Source organism: Ranitomeya imitator, chromosome 9 (assembly GCF_032444005.1).
Source record: "Ranitomeya imitator isolate aRanImi1 chromosome 9, aRanImi1.pri, whole genome shotgun sequence".
NCBI lineage: Eukaryota > Metazoa > Chordata > Amphibia > Anura > Dendrobatidae > Ranitomeya > Ranitomeya imitator.
The window spans coordinates 5,261,069-5,277,590 of NC_091290.1; the positions used below are offsets into that span (position 1 = coordinate 5,261,069).

Below are 16,522 nucleotides of genomic sequence, written 5' to 3' on the forward strand. Positions count from 1 at the left end.
TCGCAGGATAGTCTCCGGCTGCAGGGTTCTCGCAGGGTACTCGCCGGCTGCAGGGTTTTTGCAGGATAGTCGCCGGCTGCAGGGTTCTCGCAGGATAGTCACCGGCTGCAGGATACTCGCAGGATAGTCGCCGGCTGCAGGATACTCGTCGTTCGCAGGGTTCTCGTAGTTTAGTCACCGGCCGCAGGGTACTCGTCGGTCGCAGGATACTCGCAGGATAGTCACCGGCTGCAGGGTACTCGTCGGTCGCAGGGTTCTCGCAGTTTTGTCACCGGCCGTAGGGTACTCACCTGCTGGTGCCTTCTTGCCTCTTCAGCTCTTGGGGATAACGCTGCTGGAAGCGACTGTCTGTATCTAGGAGAGAAATGATTGTAACAGGGCAGAGCTCTGGTGTATTGTGGGGTCTATGAGGGGGGCTCAGACATATCTCAGGGTTCATTTACCGGCTTCATTCTTGATCTCCTTCATCACTGGTTGTGGGGGTGTGGGGTCTCTTTGGGGTGCAGAGGACGATCCAGTTGGGTAACATTTTTTAAGGGAGAGATTTATTGGCTCCTCAAACATATTCTCCAGCGGCAGCACAATATCATTCATTGCTGTGCTGCTGTCCGGCCCCAGAGTGGTGTCAGGCAGCGGCGGGGCTTGTGGGGGCAGTGGTGGAGGTGGTAGTCCACTGCAGCTGAAATTCTCATTTTCTATCTGAAGAAACACATTAAAATAAGAAGGGACCAAATCTACTTATGTTACTGGGATAACAGCAATGTATCTGGACAATGCAGGAGTCACCAGTTACTTCAGTCACAGACACACAACAGCTCCAAGGTGCAGGAGACCCTAAAACAAGTCGGTGTGAGCCCCTCTATGGGAAAATGGCCAAATCCACCTGCTCACAGCTGTGGGAGCTGCATGGTGCACTGACACTCTGGGTACAGTATAATAACACTGACACTCGGGGTACGGGAGAATGACGCTGACACTCGGGGTACGGGAGAATGACTCTGACACTCGGGGTACGGATAATGACACTGCACTCGGGGTACGGGATAATGACACTGACACTCGGGGTACGGATAATGACTCTGGCACTCGGGTACAGGATAATGACACTGACACTCGGGGCACAGGATGAGGACGCGGACACTCGGGGCACAGGACACTGACACTCGGGGCACAGGACGAGGACACTGACACTCGGGGCACAGGACGAGGACACTGACACTCGGGGCACAGGATGAGGACGCGGACACTCGGGGCACAGGATGAGGACGCGGACACTCGGGGCACAGGACGAGGACGCGAACAGTCGGGGCACAGGATGAGGACGAGGACAGTGACACTCGGGGCACAGGACACTGACACTCAGGGCACAGGACGAGGACACTGACACTCGGGGCACAGGATGAGGACGCAGACAGTCGGGGCACAGGACACTGACACTCGGGGCACAGGATGAGGACGCTGACACTCTGGGCACAGGATGAGGACGCGGACAGTCGGGGCACAGGATGAGGACGTGGACAGTCGGGGCACAGGATGAGGACGCGGACAGTCGGGGCACAGGATGAGGACGCGGACAGTCGGGGCACAGGATGAGGACGCGGACAGTCGGGGCACAGGATGAGGACGCGGACAGTCGGGGCACAGGATGAGGACGCGGACAGTCGGGGCACAGGATGAGGACGTGGACAGTCGGGGCACAGGATGAGGACGTGGACAGTCGGGGCACAGGATGAGGACGCGGACAGTCGGGGCACAGGATGAGGACGCGGACAGTCGGGGCACAGGATGAGGACGCGGACAGTCGGGGCACAGGACGAGGACACTGACACTCGGGGCAGAGGACACCGTGCTATTTCCTATGCTGAGGCTTCTTGTGTGTGCTGACACTTGTTAATAAGTTGTTGTTACATTTGCGTTGTATAATGTATCGTTTACGCCCTGTGCGTGGAGCGGGGAGCCCTGCGTCTGTGCACGGTCCCTGATCTACGCGGAGTGCGGCCTCAGAGCTCGGCATTGTTTGTGCTACAGTCCTCCGGGGATCAGTAAACCATACCTTACATACTGCGTTCCCCAGGAGAGCGCCCCCTGTTGCTAAGTGATCACTGCGCTCTAGATGCATCTCCTCCGCCACAGCTGCTCCCACTGCGCCGTAAGCAGCGATTCTCTCCGTCTCCCCTTCACTACCATAGCACCTGTCTGGGGGCTGACTGAAGAACTGGCAGGCCACCGCTGGCATTTGGGGATCCACGGAGCGAGAAAGTCTGGGAGATGATAATTCTAGTTCTGGAGAATTTGAGAAAGTTTCTGAGGCTGAACGCTGAAAAAAAAAAAAAAATGAGTTGGTCAGTCATATATGGAGTAGTGCGCCCGGTAGTGACGGCATCCACCGCTTGTGGAGAGCCGAGATATTACCACCCACGCCATAGAAAGCTGATGGGCTTGTTACAATGTATCAGTGAACAGTAGACCATAACCTGCACTGCTACATTTTAACAAACCCTCTGCTGTGCAAATACTCCGTAAATAACAACGATGGAAGCAAAATATTAGAAGCCTCCGAAGATTGACCATACACAGGACTAAATGGGTCCCCACAAGTTTTGTATTAATAGAGGTTAATAATTGGAAACAATCTGACGTTTTCAAGATCTTTGCTTGCTGTCAGTGAAGGAGAACATTCTTGCTCACATTGTGGGTTTTGCATTCACAGTACCAGACTTCGCCTGATGTGTCTGGGGCTCAGTATAGAGTCTTCCCTTACATCCCCCATTTGTCGGCCACAAAACCTGCTGGCATTGCCTAAAGCTGTGAAACCTGCGGCCGCGCGGACTCGAACAGGTCCCTCCAGCTCCCGCGACACTTGGTGCACTCATCGCTAGCAGTGGCCCTTTCTCAACAAGACCTTTGGACGAGGCACAAAGTGTCTATAGTGTGTGATAAATATTGTGCCCATGCTGCCCCATGTCGCCCGATGACCATCCCTCGGTGTATTGCAGATCTCCACTTTCCCGATGGCACGCACCTTCCTTGATGGATTTGCGGAGAGCTGGTTCCTCCGGCACGCATCGCTCTCCACCGCCGCAATAATCTCATCGGCTATAGACTGAGACTGCGGATTCCCAGGAGAATGAGCGGTTACGGGGGATAAATCCACGGTGTGACCCCCGGGTGATATGGGCTCATCACAGACCTGAAATATCAGCAAACAATAGAGATTAGCAGCACCCGCATCGTTAGCGCCCGTCCCGTGCTGCTTTCATCATGACCAAGAAAGGGAAGCTGCCACCAAGATTTGCTCCCCACCTGAGAGCAGCATGATGGCGGGGCAGAGACCCTGATTCCAGCCATGTCTCACTTACTGACAAAGCTGCACTCTGTAACGCCATGACTTGCAAACACGAAATATGACATTGGAATTACATTACTGCTCCAGAATATTGGAAAAAACGTAGATACTTATAAACTGGCCAATGTGTGTGTGCCCAGCAGCCATGACAAGGCGATCCTCTCTGCTGGGAACCTGCCCTAATGTGATTCCTCTCTACAATAAGCTGTGCTCAGATTATCTGTCACAGATTCCCTTTAAGGATCATAATACGGTAAAATGTCAGAATACATGAAGATCTACTTACAACATCTCTGCACTGCGCGTCCTTCACATCATCACCGCACCGTGCTCTCTACATTACATCATCTCCGCACTGCGCCGCACTGCTCTCTACATCACATCATCTCCGCACTGCTCTCTACATCACATCATCTCCGCACTGCGCCGCACTGCTCTCTACATCACATCATCTCCACACCGCACTGCTCTCTACATTACATCATCTCCGCACCGCACTGCTCTCTACATTACATCATCTCCCCACCGCACTGCTCTCTACATTACATCATCTCCACACCGCACTGCTCTCTACATTACATCATCTCCACACCGCACTGCTCTCTACATTACATCATCTCCACTCTGCTCTCTACATTACATCATCTCCGCACCGCACTGCTCTCTACATTACATCATCTCCACACTGCACTGCTCTCTACATTACATCATCTCCACACCGCACTGCTCTCTACATTACATCATCTCCGCACCGCACTGCTCTCTACATTACATCATCTCCCCACCGCACTGCTCTCTACATTACATCATCTCCACACCGCACTGCTCTCTACATTACATCATCTCCCCACCGCACTGCTCTCTACATTACATCATCTCCACACCGCACTGCTCTCTACATTACATCATCTCCCCACCGCACTGCTCTCTACATTACATCATCTCCACACCGCACTGCTCTCTACATTACATCATCTCCACACCGCACTGCTCTCTACATCACATCATCTCCCCACCGCACTGCTCTCTACATTACATCATCTCCACACCGCACTGCTCTCTACATTACATCATCTCCCCACCGCACTGCTCTCTACATTACATCATCTCCACACCGCACTGCTCTCTACATTACATCATCTCCCCACCGCACTGCTCTCTACATTACATCATCTCCACACCGCACTGCTCTCTACATCACATCATCTCTGCACTGCTCTCTACATGACATCATCTCCACACCGCACTGCTCTCTACATTACATCATCTCCCCACCGCACTGCTCTCTACATTACATCATCTCCACACCGCACTGCTCTCTACATTACATCATCTCCCCACCGCACTGCTCTCTACATTACATCATCTCCCCACCGCACTGCTCTCTACATTACATCATCTCCACACCGCACTGCTCTCTACATTACATCATCTCCACACCGCACTGCTCTCTACATTACATCATCTCCACACCGCTCTCTACATTACATCATCTCCACACCGCACTGCTCTCTACATTACATCATCTCCACACCGCACTGCTCTCTACATTACATCATCTCCACACCGCACTGCTCTACATTACATCATCTCCACACCGCACTGCTCTCTACATTACATCATCTCCACACTGCTCTCTACATTACATCATCTCCACACTGCACTGCTCTCTACATTACATCATCTCCACACTGCTCTCTACATTACATCATCTCCACACTGCACTGCTCTCTACATCACATCATCTCCACACTGCTCTCTACATCACATCATCTCCACACTGCTCTCTACATCACATCATCTCCACACTGCTCTCTACATTACATCATCTCCACACTGCTCTCTACATTACATCATCTCCACACCGCACTGCACTGCTCTCTACATTACATCATCTCCACACTGCACTGCTCTCTACATCACATCATCTCCACACTGCTCTCTACATTACATCATCTCCACACTGCTCTCTACATTACATCATCTCCACACTGCTCTCTACATTACATCATCTCCACACTGCACTGCTCTCTACATTACATCATCTCCGCACCACACTGCTCTCTACATTACATCATCTCCACACCGCACTGCTCTCTACATCACATCATCTCCGCACTGCTCTCTACATCACATCATCTCCGCACTGCGCCGCACTGCTCTCTACATCACATCATCTCTGCACTGCTCTCTACATCACATCATCTCTGCACTGCTCTCTACATCACATCATCTCTGCACTGCTCTCTACATTACATCATCTCCCCACTGCACTGCTCTCTACATCACATCATCTCCGCACTGCTCTCTACATCACATCATCTCCGCACTGCGCCGCACTGCTCTCTACATCACATCATCTCTGCACTGCTCTCTACATCACATCATCTCTGCACTGCTCTCTACATTACATCATCTCCACACCGCACTGCTCTCTACATTACATCATCTCCACACCGCACTGCTCTCTACATTACATCATCTCCGCACCGCACTGCTCTCTACATCACATCATCTCCACACTGCTCTCTACATTACATCATCTCCACACTGCTCTCTACATGACATAATCTCCCCACCGCACTGCTCTCTACATTACATCATCTCCACACCGCACTGCTCTCTACATTACATCATCTCCACACCGCACTGCTCTCTACATTACATCATCTCCGCACCGCACTGCTCTCTACATCACATCATCTCCACACTGCTCTCTACATTACATCATCTCCACACTGCTCTCTACATGACATAATCTCCCCACCGCACTGCTCTCTACATTACATCATCTCCACACCGCACTGCTCTCTACATTACATCATCTCCACACCGCACTGCTCTCTACATTACATCATCTCCACACCGCACTGCTCTCTACATTACATCATCTCCACACTGCTCTCTACATTACATCATCTCCACACTGCTCTCTACATGACATAATCTCCCCACCGCACTGCTCTCTACATGACATAATCTCCCCACCGCACTGCTCTCTACATTACATCATCTCCACACCGCACTGCTCTCTACATTACATCATCTCCACACCGCACTGCTCTCTACATTACATCATCTCCGCACCGCACTGCTCTCTACATCACATCATCTCCACACTGCTCTCTACATTACATCATCTCCACACTGCTCTCTACATTACATCATCTCCCCACCGCACTGCTCTCTACATTACATCATCTCCGCACCGCACTGCTCTCTACATTACATCATCTCCACACTGCTTTCTACATTACATCATCTCCGCACCGCACTGCTCTCTACATTACATCATCTCCACACTGCTCTCTACATTACATCATCTCCGCACCGCACTGCTCTCTACATCACATCATCTCCACACTGCTCTCTACATTACATCATCTCCACACTGCACTGCTCTCTACATTACATCATCTCCACACCACAGCATGCTTACTGCACTATGCATTCTACACACTATTCTGTTTTTGTACACTATATTTTGTACACTACTATATATATATATTTTCCATTCTGTGCGCTGTATACACTCCATTCTGCATTTTCTACACACGTTATGCTGTGCGCTGTATACACTCCATTCTGTGTATTATAGACACTACGCTGTGTGCTGTATACTCTCCATTCAGCATTTTATACACACGTTAAGCACATACAGTGGGGTAAAAAAGTATTTAGTCAGTCAGCAATAGTGCAAGTTCCACCACTTAAAAAGATGAGAGGCGTCTGTAATTTACATCATAGGTAGACCTCAACTATGGGAGACAAACTGAGAAAAAAAAATCCAGAAAATCACATTGTCTGTTTTTTTTTATCATTTTTTTTTGCATATTATGGTGGAAAATAAGTATTTGGTCAGAAACAAACAATCCAGATTTCTGGCTCTCACAGACCTGTAACTTCTTCTTTAAGAGTCTCCTCTTTCCTCCACTCATTACCTGTAGTAATGGCACCTGTTTAAACTTGTTATCAGTATATAAAGACACCTGTGCACACCCTCAAACAGTCTGACTCCAAACTCCACTATGGTGAAGACCAAAGAGCTGTCAAAGGACACCAGAAACAAAATTGTAGCCCTGCACCAGGCTGGGAAGACTGAATCTGCAATAGCCAACCAGCTTAGAGTGAAGAAATCAACAGTGGGAGCAATAATTAGAAAATGGAAGACATACAAGACCACTGATAATCTCCCTCGATCTGGGGCTCCACGCAAAATCCCACCCCGTGGGGTCAGAATGATCACAAGAACGGTGAGCAAAAATCTCAGAACCACGCGAGGGGACCTAGTGAATGAACTGCAGAGAGCTGGGACCAATGTAACAAGGCCTACCATAAGTAACACACTACGCCACCATGGACTCAGATCCTGCAGTGCCAGACGTGTCCCACTGCTTAAGCCAGTACATGTCCGGGCCCGTCTGAAGTTTGCTAGAGAGCATTTGGATGATCCAGAGGAGTTTTGGGAGAATGTCCTATGGTCTGATGAAACCAAACTGGAACTGTTTGGTAGAAACACAACTTGTCGTGTTTGGAGGAAAAAGAATACTGAGTTGCATCCATCAAACACCATACCTACTGTAAAGCATGGTGGTGGAAACATCATGCTTTGGGGCTGTTTCTCTGCAAAGGGGCCAGGACGACTGATCCGGGTACATGAAAGAATGAATGGGGCCATGTATCGTGAGATTTTGAGTGCAAACCTCCTTCCATCAGCAAGGGCATTGAAGATGAAACGTGGCTGGGTCTTTCAACATGACAATAATCCAAAGCACACCGCCAGGGCAACGAAGGAGTGGCTTCGTAAGAAGCATTTCAAGGTCCTGGAGTGGCCTAGCCAGTCTCCAGCTCTCAACCCTATAGAAAACCTTTGGAGGGAGTTGAAAGTCCGTGTTGCCAAGCGAAAAGCCAAAAACATCACTGCTCTAGAGGAGATCTGCATGGAGGAATGGGCCAACATACCAACAACAGTGTGTGGCAACCTTGTGAAGACTTACAGAAAACGTTTGACCTCTGTCATTGCCAACAAAGGATATATTACAAAGTATTGAGATGAAATTTTGTTTCTGACCAAATACTTATTTTCCACCATAATATGCAAATAAAATGTTAAAAAAACAGACAATGTTATTTTCTGGATTTTTTTTTCTCAGTTTCTCTCCCATAGTTGAGGTCTACCTATGATGTAAATTACAGACGCCTCTCATCTTTTTCAGTGGTGGAACTTGCACTATTGCTGACTGACTAAATACTTTTTTGCCCCACTGTACACACATGCATGGTCCTTCTTTCCTGGGCCTATACACTTATGCAGTGGTTGTGCTCCTCTCTCTGTGTTCTCTCCTCTGCACACTGGGAGGATTGGACACGCTGAAATCCACATGTACGATCCTTCTTTCTATACGCTTATGCAGTGGTTGTGCTCCGCTACTCCACGTGTTCTCTCCTCTGCACACTAGTAGGATTGGACATGCTGAAATCCACATGTACGATCCTTTCCCACACGCTTATGCAGTGGTTGTGCTCTGCTACTCCACGTGTTCTCTCCTCCGCTCAGTGGATATCACACACACATACAATGGCGCAGGTGATGCACTGACCGGAGACGCGTCCTCTTGGCTCTGCAGCGGTGCGGGCTGGCGCACGATGTAGTTGATCTGGCCCACTATGGTCTGCTGGACGTGCTGCGGCTGTTTGCTCTGGGTGAGCTGGACGCTCGATGGCTGGCTCTGGAGGAGAAGCTCCAGTCCTTTCTGCATTTGCTCCAGCTCGAACTGCTGGTTGATGAGGTCCATACTGTGGTGCATCACCTGCTCGTGGGTGGTGTCGGCCGGGCACACCGTGGTCTGGCTTTGGCTCTGCGCTCTCTGTTGTTGGACACTGTGCACTGGACCCAGCTGCATTTGCACAGAGGGGGCCGGTAATGGCGCTGTGGTACTCAGCGGGATGGCGGTGGCGTGCACCTGGCTATAGTCCTGCGAGGTCTCGGAACATATGGGGGCTACGTTCTGGACAGGGGGCTGGATGGCAGCTCTCTGCGTCTGACTGTCCGCCCAGTATGAGGAGTTGTCCTGCTCGGAGGGCGGCTGGTGCGGCAGCCATGGCTGGATGACTCTCAGAGGTCGGGACAGGCACTTCTGCTCCTTGCCGCCGCCGCTGTACTGTATGGGCTGCACCACCTGCTGCTTGATGGTGGTGGAGTGGGTGAAGTTCATGTGGTGGCTCACGGTGGGCTGGCTCTTGGTAATGGAGGGCAGCGTATGGCAGTGAGCGCAGCAGACGGGTGTGGGGCACTGGACGGTGGGTGCGTAGCTTTGGGAACTATTGATGGCTGGCAGGTGAGGACTGGGGGCAGGGTGATGAGCCGGGTAATAGGATGACTGCACATCGTCTATAGATCCACCATAACTGGGGGCATCAGTAGGAGGTAAGTGCGCCGGGTCCGTCAGTATGCAACCTGCGGAGAAGAGGTGGGAGTCGGGAGAGAAAAGTGATTGATGGGGGAGACTTATCAAATCTGGAGCAAGGAAAGTGCAGCTGGCATGCCCCCGGCATTGAGGCTCCCTGGCTGGTCACCGTGGGCGACTGCTCCACTCTTATTTTCGACTCCTTATGATAAATCTCCCCCACTATCTCTCTCGGCTAATGTCTTACCAAGGTTTGAGATTTGCTTGGTCCAAAAAGAGGGTTCCCAGCTAAACTTCATCTTCAGGGGACGTCCAAAGTCGCTTCCACAACTCGTTTCCAGAAGTCGCTGCATCTGGAACACAATCTGTAGGAACATGAAGTGTTAATTAGCGGTGCAGCACTGATGATGGGGCTTCCTCAGCAACAAACAAGCAACTTTCCGCTTTGTCTCTCATCAGAAATCCTCTCCATTCTCATGAATATTGGGATATTTCCATGCGATCACTTCCAGCTCGCTGCCTTGGTTACCAGCCTCCACTGCTGTCTTATCAGTGGCGGCAGGTTGTCTAGGCAAGGAGCGCAGCACTTGCAGACTCTTTGCTATAGAGCCAGTAAACGCTGCTGTGAAGCTGATGGATTCGGCAGCTCCGTGCCCCTGCGCTCCTCCGATGCAGCGGAGTAGTGTCGCGCCGTTGGTCTGACCTGTCAATCATCAGGTCTGTAGCTGGCGTGCCAGTCATTCCCCCGATCCTGGGGTGCGGGGAGCGGCCAGACAGTTCAGCAGGACCAGGGCCTGACAGTCATTGGGCCCCCAATGATCTGATACTGGTGTGGAGGCCATGCAGCGAGCACTAGTAGTTTATTTGCTGCGCATACTGGAGCATCAGAAAAAAGCCACGACAAGGCACCTGCGATCGCACCTCCCAGAATGTAGATTTTGGTGCAGCTCCAGTGTCGGCGAACCTCGGCAGCACAGATCTCTGCATGTCACACTGTATCTGCACTGTAAAGTCTTATAGATACAACTGTAACAAACCACCAGCTGTGAGATACTGAGGACACAGGATCGCTACCTGTCGCCTTCTACTGACAGCAAGCAGAGATCTTGAAAATATCAAATATGAAACGGTAAATGACAAAACTTTTTATTCCACACCTAATAACTATTGTTCCTCTACCAGACGCCACAGACGGCAACTGGTTACACGTTTTATGGCTCATTTCTCCATTTCCTTCCTTGCAGAACTTGCCGCTCTATAAGGGTATGTTCCCACGGTCAGGAACCGGCAGCGCTTTGGATGCAGCACATGTCTGCTCTACCCAAAGCACTGCCGGCTATTGATCGCCGGTGATGCCGCATGTGTTCACTGAACCGTGCTGAATCACCGCGCTCAGTACATTGGATGGAAAGTTTATCTCGCGGAGACTGAGCGTCTCCATAAGATAAATAGACATGCTGCGGTCTGAAAAGATGCACCGCATGTCCGTCTCCACAGGGAAGATGGAGGTGTCCGTGCACACATAGTGGAGATAGGTTTTCTTCAAATCCCATCCACTATGCTGTAACATCTGGCCGTTGCAGATGTACACCGCATCCAACCCGCAGCATTTAGTGACCGTGGGAACATACCCTCAGTCATGGCTCAGCTCATACTGATCTCTCTGGTGCATGAGCATCGTGGTAGAGCAATGGCAGAGACGGAAGAGAGAGGAGCTGCGGGGATGTAATCTGATTGTAAGAATGCCGCCACATAATGCCACGTGGGTCTTCTCGCCATTAACCCTCTGTGTACCGATAGTAGCCCATTTCCAGCACGTACCAGCTCCTTGCTGAACAGGAAGGGGACGCTGTTCTTGCTGTACATGGCCCAGTTCACAAAGTTCTGCACATGCTCCAGCTGACGGTTTATAAGAAGAACTGACTGCAGCTGCTGCTCGAACTTCTGCTGCTTCTCGCTCGTCATTTTCTGCAATAGATACAAGTAAAGGCGGTCAGAACGGAGCTAGAAAATCATCTGTGCGGGGGAGGGGCGATGACAACACTCAGCTCTTATTTAGAGCAGCAGTTGTCACTTTTTCACCTCCCACCACATCGGGGTGCAAAATGTTTTCTTTTTAAAGGGGTTGTCCAATGCCGCTCATTTTCAACTCAGGAGGTGTCAGGCACGCGTCGTGCACTTCTGTGTAGACCTCATTGTCACCACTCGCATGATGCAGAGCTGCGGTGGCCGGAGGCAGAGCTGCGGTGGCCAGAGGCAGAGCTGCGGTGGCCAGAGGCAGAGCTGCGGTGGCCGGAGGCAGAGCTGCGGTGGCCGGAGGCAGAGCTGCGTGGGCGTGAGGCAGAGCTGCGGTGGCCGGATGCAGAGCTGCGTGGGCGTGAGGCAGAGCTGCGGTGGCCAGAGGCAGAGCTGCGGTGGCCGGATGCAGAGCTGCGGTGGCCAGAGGCAGAGCTGCGGTGGCCGGATGCAGAGCTGCGTGGGCGTGAGGCAGAGCTGCAGTGGCCGGATGCAGAGCTGCGGTGGCCCGATGCAGAGCTGCGGTGGCCGGAGGCAGAGCTGCGTGGGCGTGAGGCAGAGCTGCGGTGGCCGGATGCAGAGCTGCGTGGGCGTGAGGCAGAGCTGCAGTGGCCGGATGCAGAGCTGCGGTGGCCAGAGGCAGAGCTGCGGTGGCCGGAGGCAGAGCTGCGTGGGCGTGAGGCAGAGCTGCGGTGGCCGGAGGCAGAGCTGCGTGGGCGTGAGGCAGAGCTGCGGTGGCCAGAGGCAGAGCTGCGGTGGCCGGATGCAGAGCTGCGTGGGCGTGAGGCAGAGCTGCGGTGGCCGGATGCAGAGCTGCGTGGGCGTGAGGCAGAGCTGCGGTGGCCAGAGGCATAGCTGCGGTGGCCGGATGCAGAGCTGCGTGGGCGTGAGGCAGAGCTGCAGTGGCCGGATGCAGAGCTGCGGTGGCCCGATGCAGAGCTGCGGTGGCCGGAGGCAGAGCTGCGTGGGCGTGAGGCAGAGCTGCGGTGGCCGGATGCAGAGCTGCGTGGGCGTGAGGCAGAGCTGCAGTGGCCGGATGCAGAGCTGCGGTGGCCAGAGGCAGAGCTGCGGTGGCCGGAGGCAGAGCTGCGTGGGCGTGAGGCAGAGCTGCGGTGGCCGGATGCAGAGCTGCGTGGGCGTGAGGCAGAGCTGCGGTGGCCAGAGGCAGAGCTGCGGTGGCCGGATGCAGAGCTGCGTGGGCGTGAGGCAGAGCTGCGGTGGCCGGATGCAGAGCTGCGTGGGCGTGAGGCAGAGCTGCGGTGGCCAGAGGCAGAGCTGCGGTGGCCGGATGCAGAGCTGCGTGGGCGTGAGGCAGAGCTGCGGTGGCCGGATGTAGAGCTGCGGTGGCCGGATGCAGAGCTGCGTGGGCGTGAGGCAGAGCTGCGGTGGCCAGAGGCAGAGCTGCGGTGGCCGGATGCAGAGCTGCGTGGGCGTGAGGCAGAGCTGCGGTGGCCGGATGCAGAGCTGCGGTGGCCAGAGGCAGAGCTGCGGTGGCCGGATGCAGAGCTGCGTGGGCGTGAGGCAGAGCTGCAGTGGCCGGATGCAGAGCTGCGGTGGCCCGAGGCAGAGCTGCGGTGGCCAGAGGCAGAGCTGCGGTGGCCGGATGCAGAGCTGCGTGGGCGTGAGGCAGAGCTGCGTGGGCGTGAGGCAGAGCTGCGGTGGCGTGAGGCAGAGCTGCGGTGGCGTGAGGCAGAGCTGCGGTGGCCAGAGGCAGAGCTGCGGTGGCCGGAGGCAGAGCTGCGGTGGCCGGAGGCAGAGCTGCGGTGGCCGGAGGCAGAGCTGCGGTGGCCGGAGGCAGAGCTGCGTGGGCGTGAGGCAGAGCTGCGGTGGCCAGAGGCAGAGCTGCGGTGGCCGGATGCAGAGCTGTGTGGGCGTGAGGCAGAGCTGCGGTGGCCAGAGGCAGAGCTGCGGTGGCCGGAGGCAGAGCTGCGGTGGCCGGAGGCAGAGCTGCGGTGGCCAGAGGCAGAGCTGCGGTGGCCGGAGGCAGAGCTGCGGTGGCCGGAGGCAGAGCTGCGGTGGCCCGATGCAGAGCTGCGTGGGCGTGAGGCAGAGCTGCGGTGGCCAGAGGCAGAGCTGCGGTGGCCGGATGCAGAGCTGTGTGGGCGTGAGGCAGAGCTGCGGTGGCCAGAGGCAGAGCTGCGGTGGCCGGAGGCAGAGCTGCGGTGGCCGGAGGCAGAGCTGCGGTGGCCCGATGCAGAGCTGCGTGGGCGTGAGGCAGAGCTGCGGTGGCCAGAGGCAGAGCTGCGGTGGCCGGATGCAGAGCTGTGTGGGCGTGAGGCAGAGCTGCGGTGGCCAGAGGCAGAGCTGCGGTGGCCGGAGGCAGAGCTGCGGTGGCCGGATGCAGAGCTGCGGTGGCCAGAGGCAGAGCTGCGGTGGCCGGATGCAGAGCTGCGGTGGCCGGATGTAGAGCTGCGGTGGCCCGATGCAGAGCTCCCGCTCACCTCCAGCTGCTCCAGCAGAGCGTTCATCCTCTTGTTCAGCTCGTTAATTAGCACCATCTTGGTCATCTTTATCTGGTTCTCCACCTTCCTGTGCATGTGCTTTATCTCATACAACCTGCAGAAGATGGAGTAAGCACAAGTCAGCTTCGGCCCCTGTCTCCCACCAGGTCAGGTAACAGTGCAGTTTACAGATCCTGACGGCACAATATGAGCGCAGGCGTCCTCCAGCTGATCCGTATGGTGCGTCCATCACTGGGAACCCGGACTGCATCCCAACTGAGGCTCCGCTGCTGAGCCTGCCGTGTCCGCGACCTGTCTGTGCACTCGGACCGCCCGGATCTGACTCTACCATGAGATCTTCTGGACTGGCATCAGGTTTAGGGACATTGTACTGTTTACCAGCAGTGATCAGAGATTCTCTAGATCTACAGTGTGAGATCAGTATGAAGAAGCCGCGACCGATTCTGGAGGGCCAGACCCCGGAAGGCGCGCTCACCTCTCCTCCATCGCTCACCTCTCCTCCATCTGTTTCCCTGCCGCCTGCACAACTATTTTCTTTTCCTCCACTTGAGTTATAACATTTTCCAACAAAACTCGCTGGTTCTGCAGAGCTTCATCCAATCTCCGAAATCTGCGCCAAAGATAGGGATGAAAACACATCATTAAATGTGCTCGGAGGTGGAGGAGCGATGCTCTGCAGATCTGTAGAAGTCAGTGGTGTAATAATCTGCAGGATATATCATCCTGTATCTGTCAGGAGGTGGAGGAGCGATGCTCTGCAGAGAGGTCAGTGGTGTAATAATCTGCAGGATATATCACTATGTATCTGTCAGGAGGTGGAGGAGCGATGCTCTGCAGAGAGGTCGGTGGTGTAATAATCTGCAGAATATATATCACTATGTATCTGTCAGGAGGTGGAGGAGCGATGCTCTGCAGAGAGGACAGTGGTGTAATAATCTGCAGGATAGATCACTGTGTATCTGTCAGGAGGTGGAGGAGCGATGCTCTGCAGAGAGGTCAGTGGTGTAATAATCTGCAGGATATATCACTATGTATCTGTCAGGAGGTGGAGGAGCGATGCTCTGCAGAGAGGTCAGTGGTGTAATAGTCTGCAGGATATATCACTATGTATCTGTCAGGAGGTGGAGGAGCGATGCTCTGCAGAGAGGTCAGTGGTGTAATAATCTGCAGGATGTATCACTATGTATCTGTCAGGAGGTGGAGGAGCGATGCTCTGCAGAGAGGTCAGTGGTGTAATAATCTGCAGGATATCACTATGTATCTGTCAGGAGGTGGAGGAGCGATGCTCTGCAGAGAGGTCAGTGGTGTAATAATCTGCAGGATATCACTATGTATCTGTCAGGAGGTGGAGGAGCGATGCTCTGCAGAGAGGTCAGTGGTGTAATAGTCTGCAGGATATATCACTATGTATCTGTCAGGAGGTAGAAGAGCGATGCTCTGCAGAGAGGTCAGTGGTGTAATAATCTGCAGGATATATCACTATGTATCTGTCAGGAGGTGGAGGAGCGATGCTCTGCAGAGAGGTCAGTGGTGTAATAATCTGCAGGATATATCACTGTATCTGTCAGGAGGTGGAGGAGCGATGCTCTGCAGAGAGGTCAGCGGTGTAATAATCTGCAGGATATATCACTATGTATCTGTCAGGAGGTGGAGGAGCGATGTTCTGCAGAGAGGTCAGCGGTGTAATAATCTGCAGGATATATCACTATGTATCTGTCAGGAGGTAGAGGAGCGATGCTCTGCAGAGAGGTCAGCGGTGTAATAATCTGCAGGATGTATCACTATGTATCTGTCAGGAGGTGGAGGAGCGATGCTCTGCAGGGAGGTCAGTGGTGTAATAATCTGCAGGATATATCACTATGTATCTGTCAGGAGGTGGAGGAGCGATGCTCTGCAGGGAGGTCAGTGGTGTAATAATCTGCAGGATATATCACTATGTATCTGTCAGGAGGTGGAGGAGCGATGCTCTGCAGAGAGGTCAGTGGTGTAATAATCTGCAGGATATATCACTATGTATCTGTCAGGAGGTGGAGGAGCGATGCTCTGCAGAGAGGTCAGTGGTGTAATAATCTGCAGGATATATCACTATGTATCTGTCAGGAGGTGGAGGAGCGATGCTCTGCAGAGAGGTCAGTGGTGTAATAATCTGCAGGATATATCACTGTATCTGTCAGGAGGTGGAGGAGCGATGCTCTGCAGAGAGGTCAGTGGTGTAATAGTCTGCAGGATATATCACTATGTATCTGTCAGGAGGTGGAGGAGCGATGCTCTGCAGAGAGGTCAGTGGTGTA

At 53.4% G+C, this 16,522-nt stretch overlaps 1 protein-coding gene across 1 annotated transcript in view; it reads right to left on the reverse strand.

The window, feature by feature from the left end:
- Nucleotides 1-16,522, reverse strand: part of TRIM66 (tripartite motif containing 66) — a 32,444-nt gene that overhangs the window by 14,316 nt on the left and 1,606 nt on the right. The window contains exons 3-11 of the mRNA XM_069738589.1: nt 14,725-14,841; nt 14,211-14,325; nt 11,575-11,721; nt 10,001-10,118; nt 8,947-9,803; nt 3,023-3,190; nt 2,054-2,317; nt 444-699; nt 291-354 (exon numbers count right to left, since the gene is read on the reverse strand). Of these exons, the coding sequence (XP_069594690.1) occupies nt 291-354; nt 444-699; nt 2,054-2,317; nt 3,023-3,190; nt 8,947-9,803; nt 10,001-10,118; nt 11,575-11,721; nt 14,211-14,325; nt 14,725-14,841 (2,106 nt within the window). The remainder of the gene's footprint in view (nt 1-290; nt 355-443; nt 700-2,053; nt 2,318-3,022; nt 3,191-8,946; nt 9,804-10,000; nt 10,119-11,574; nt 11,722-14,210; nt 14,326-14,724; nt 14,842-16,522) is intronic.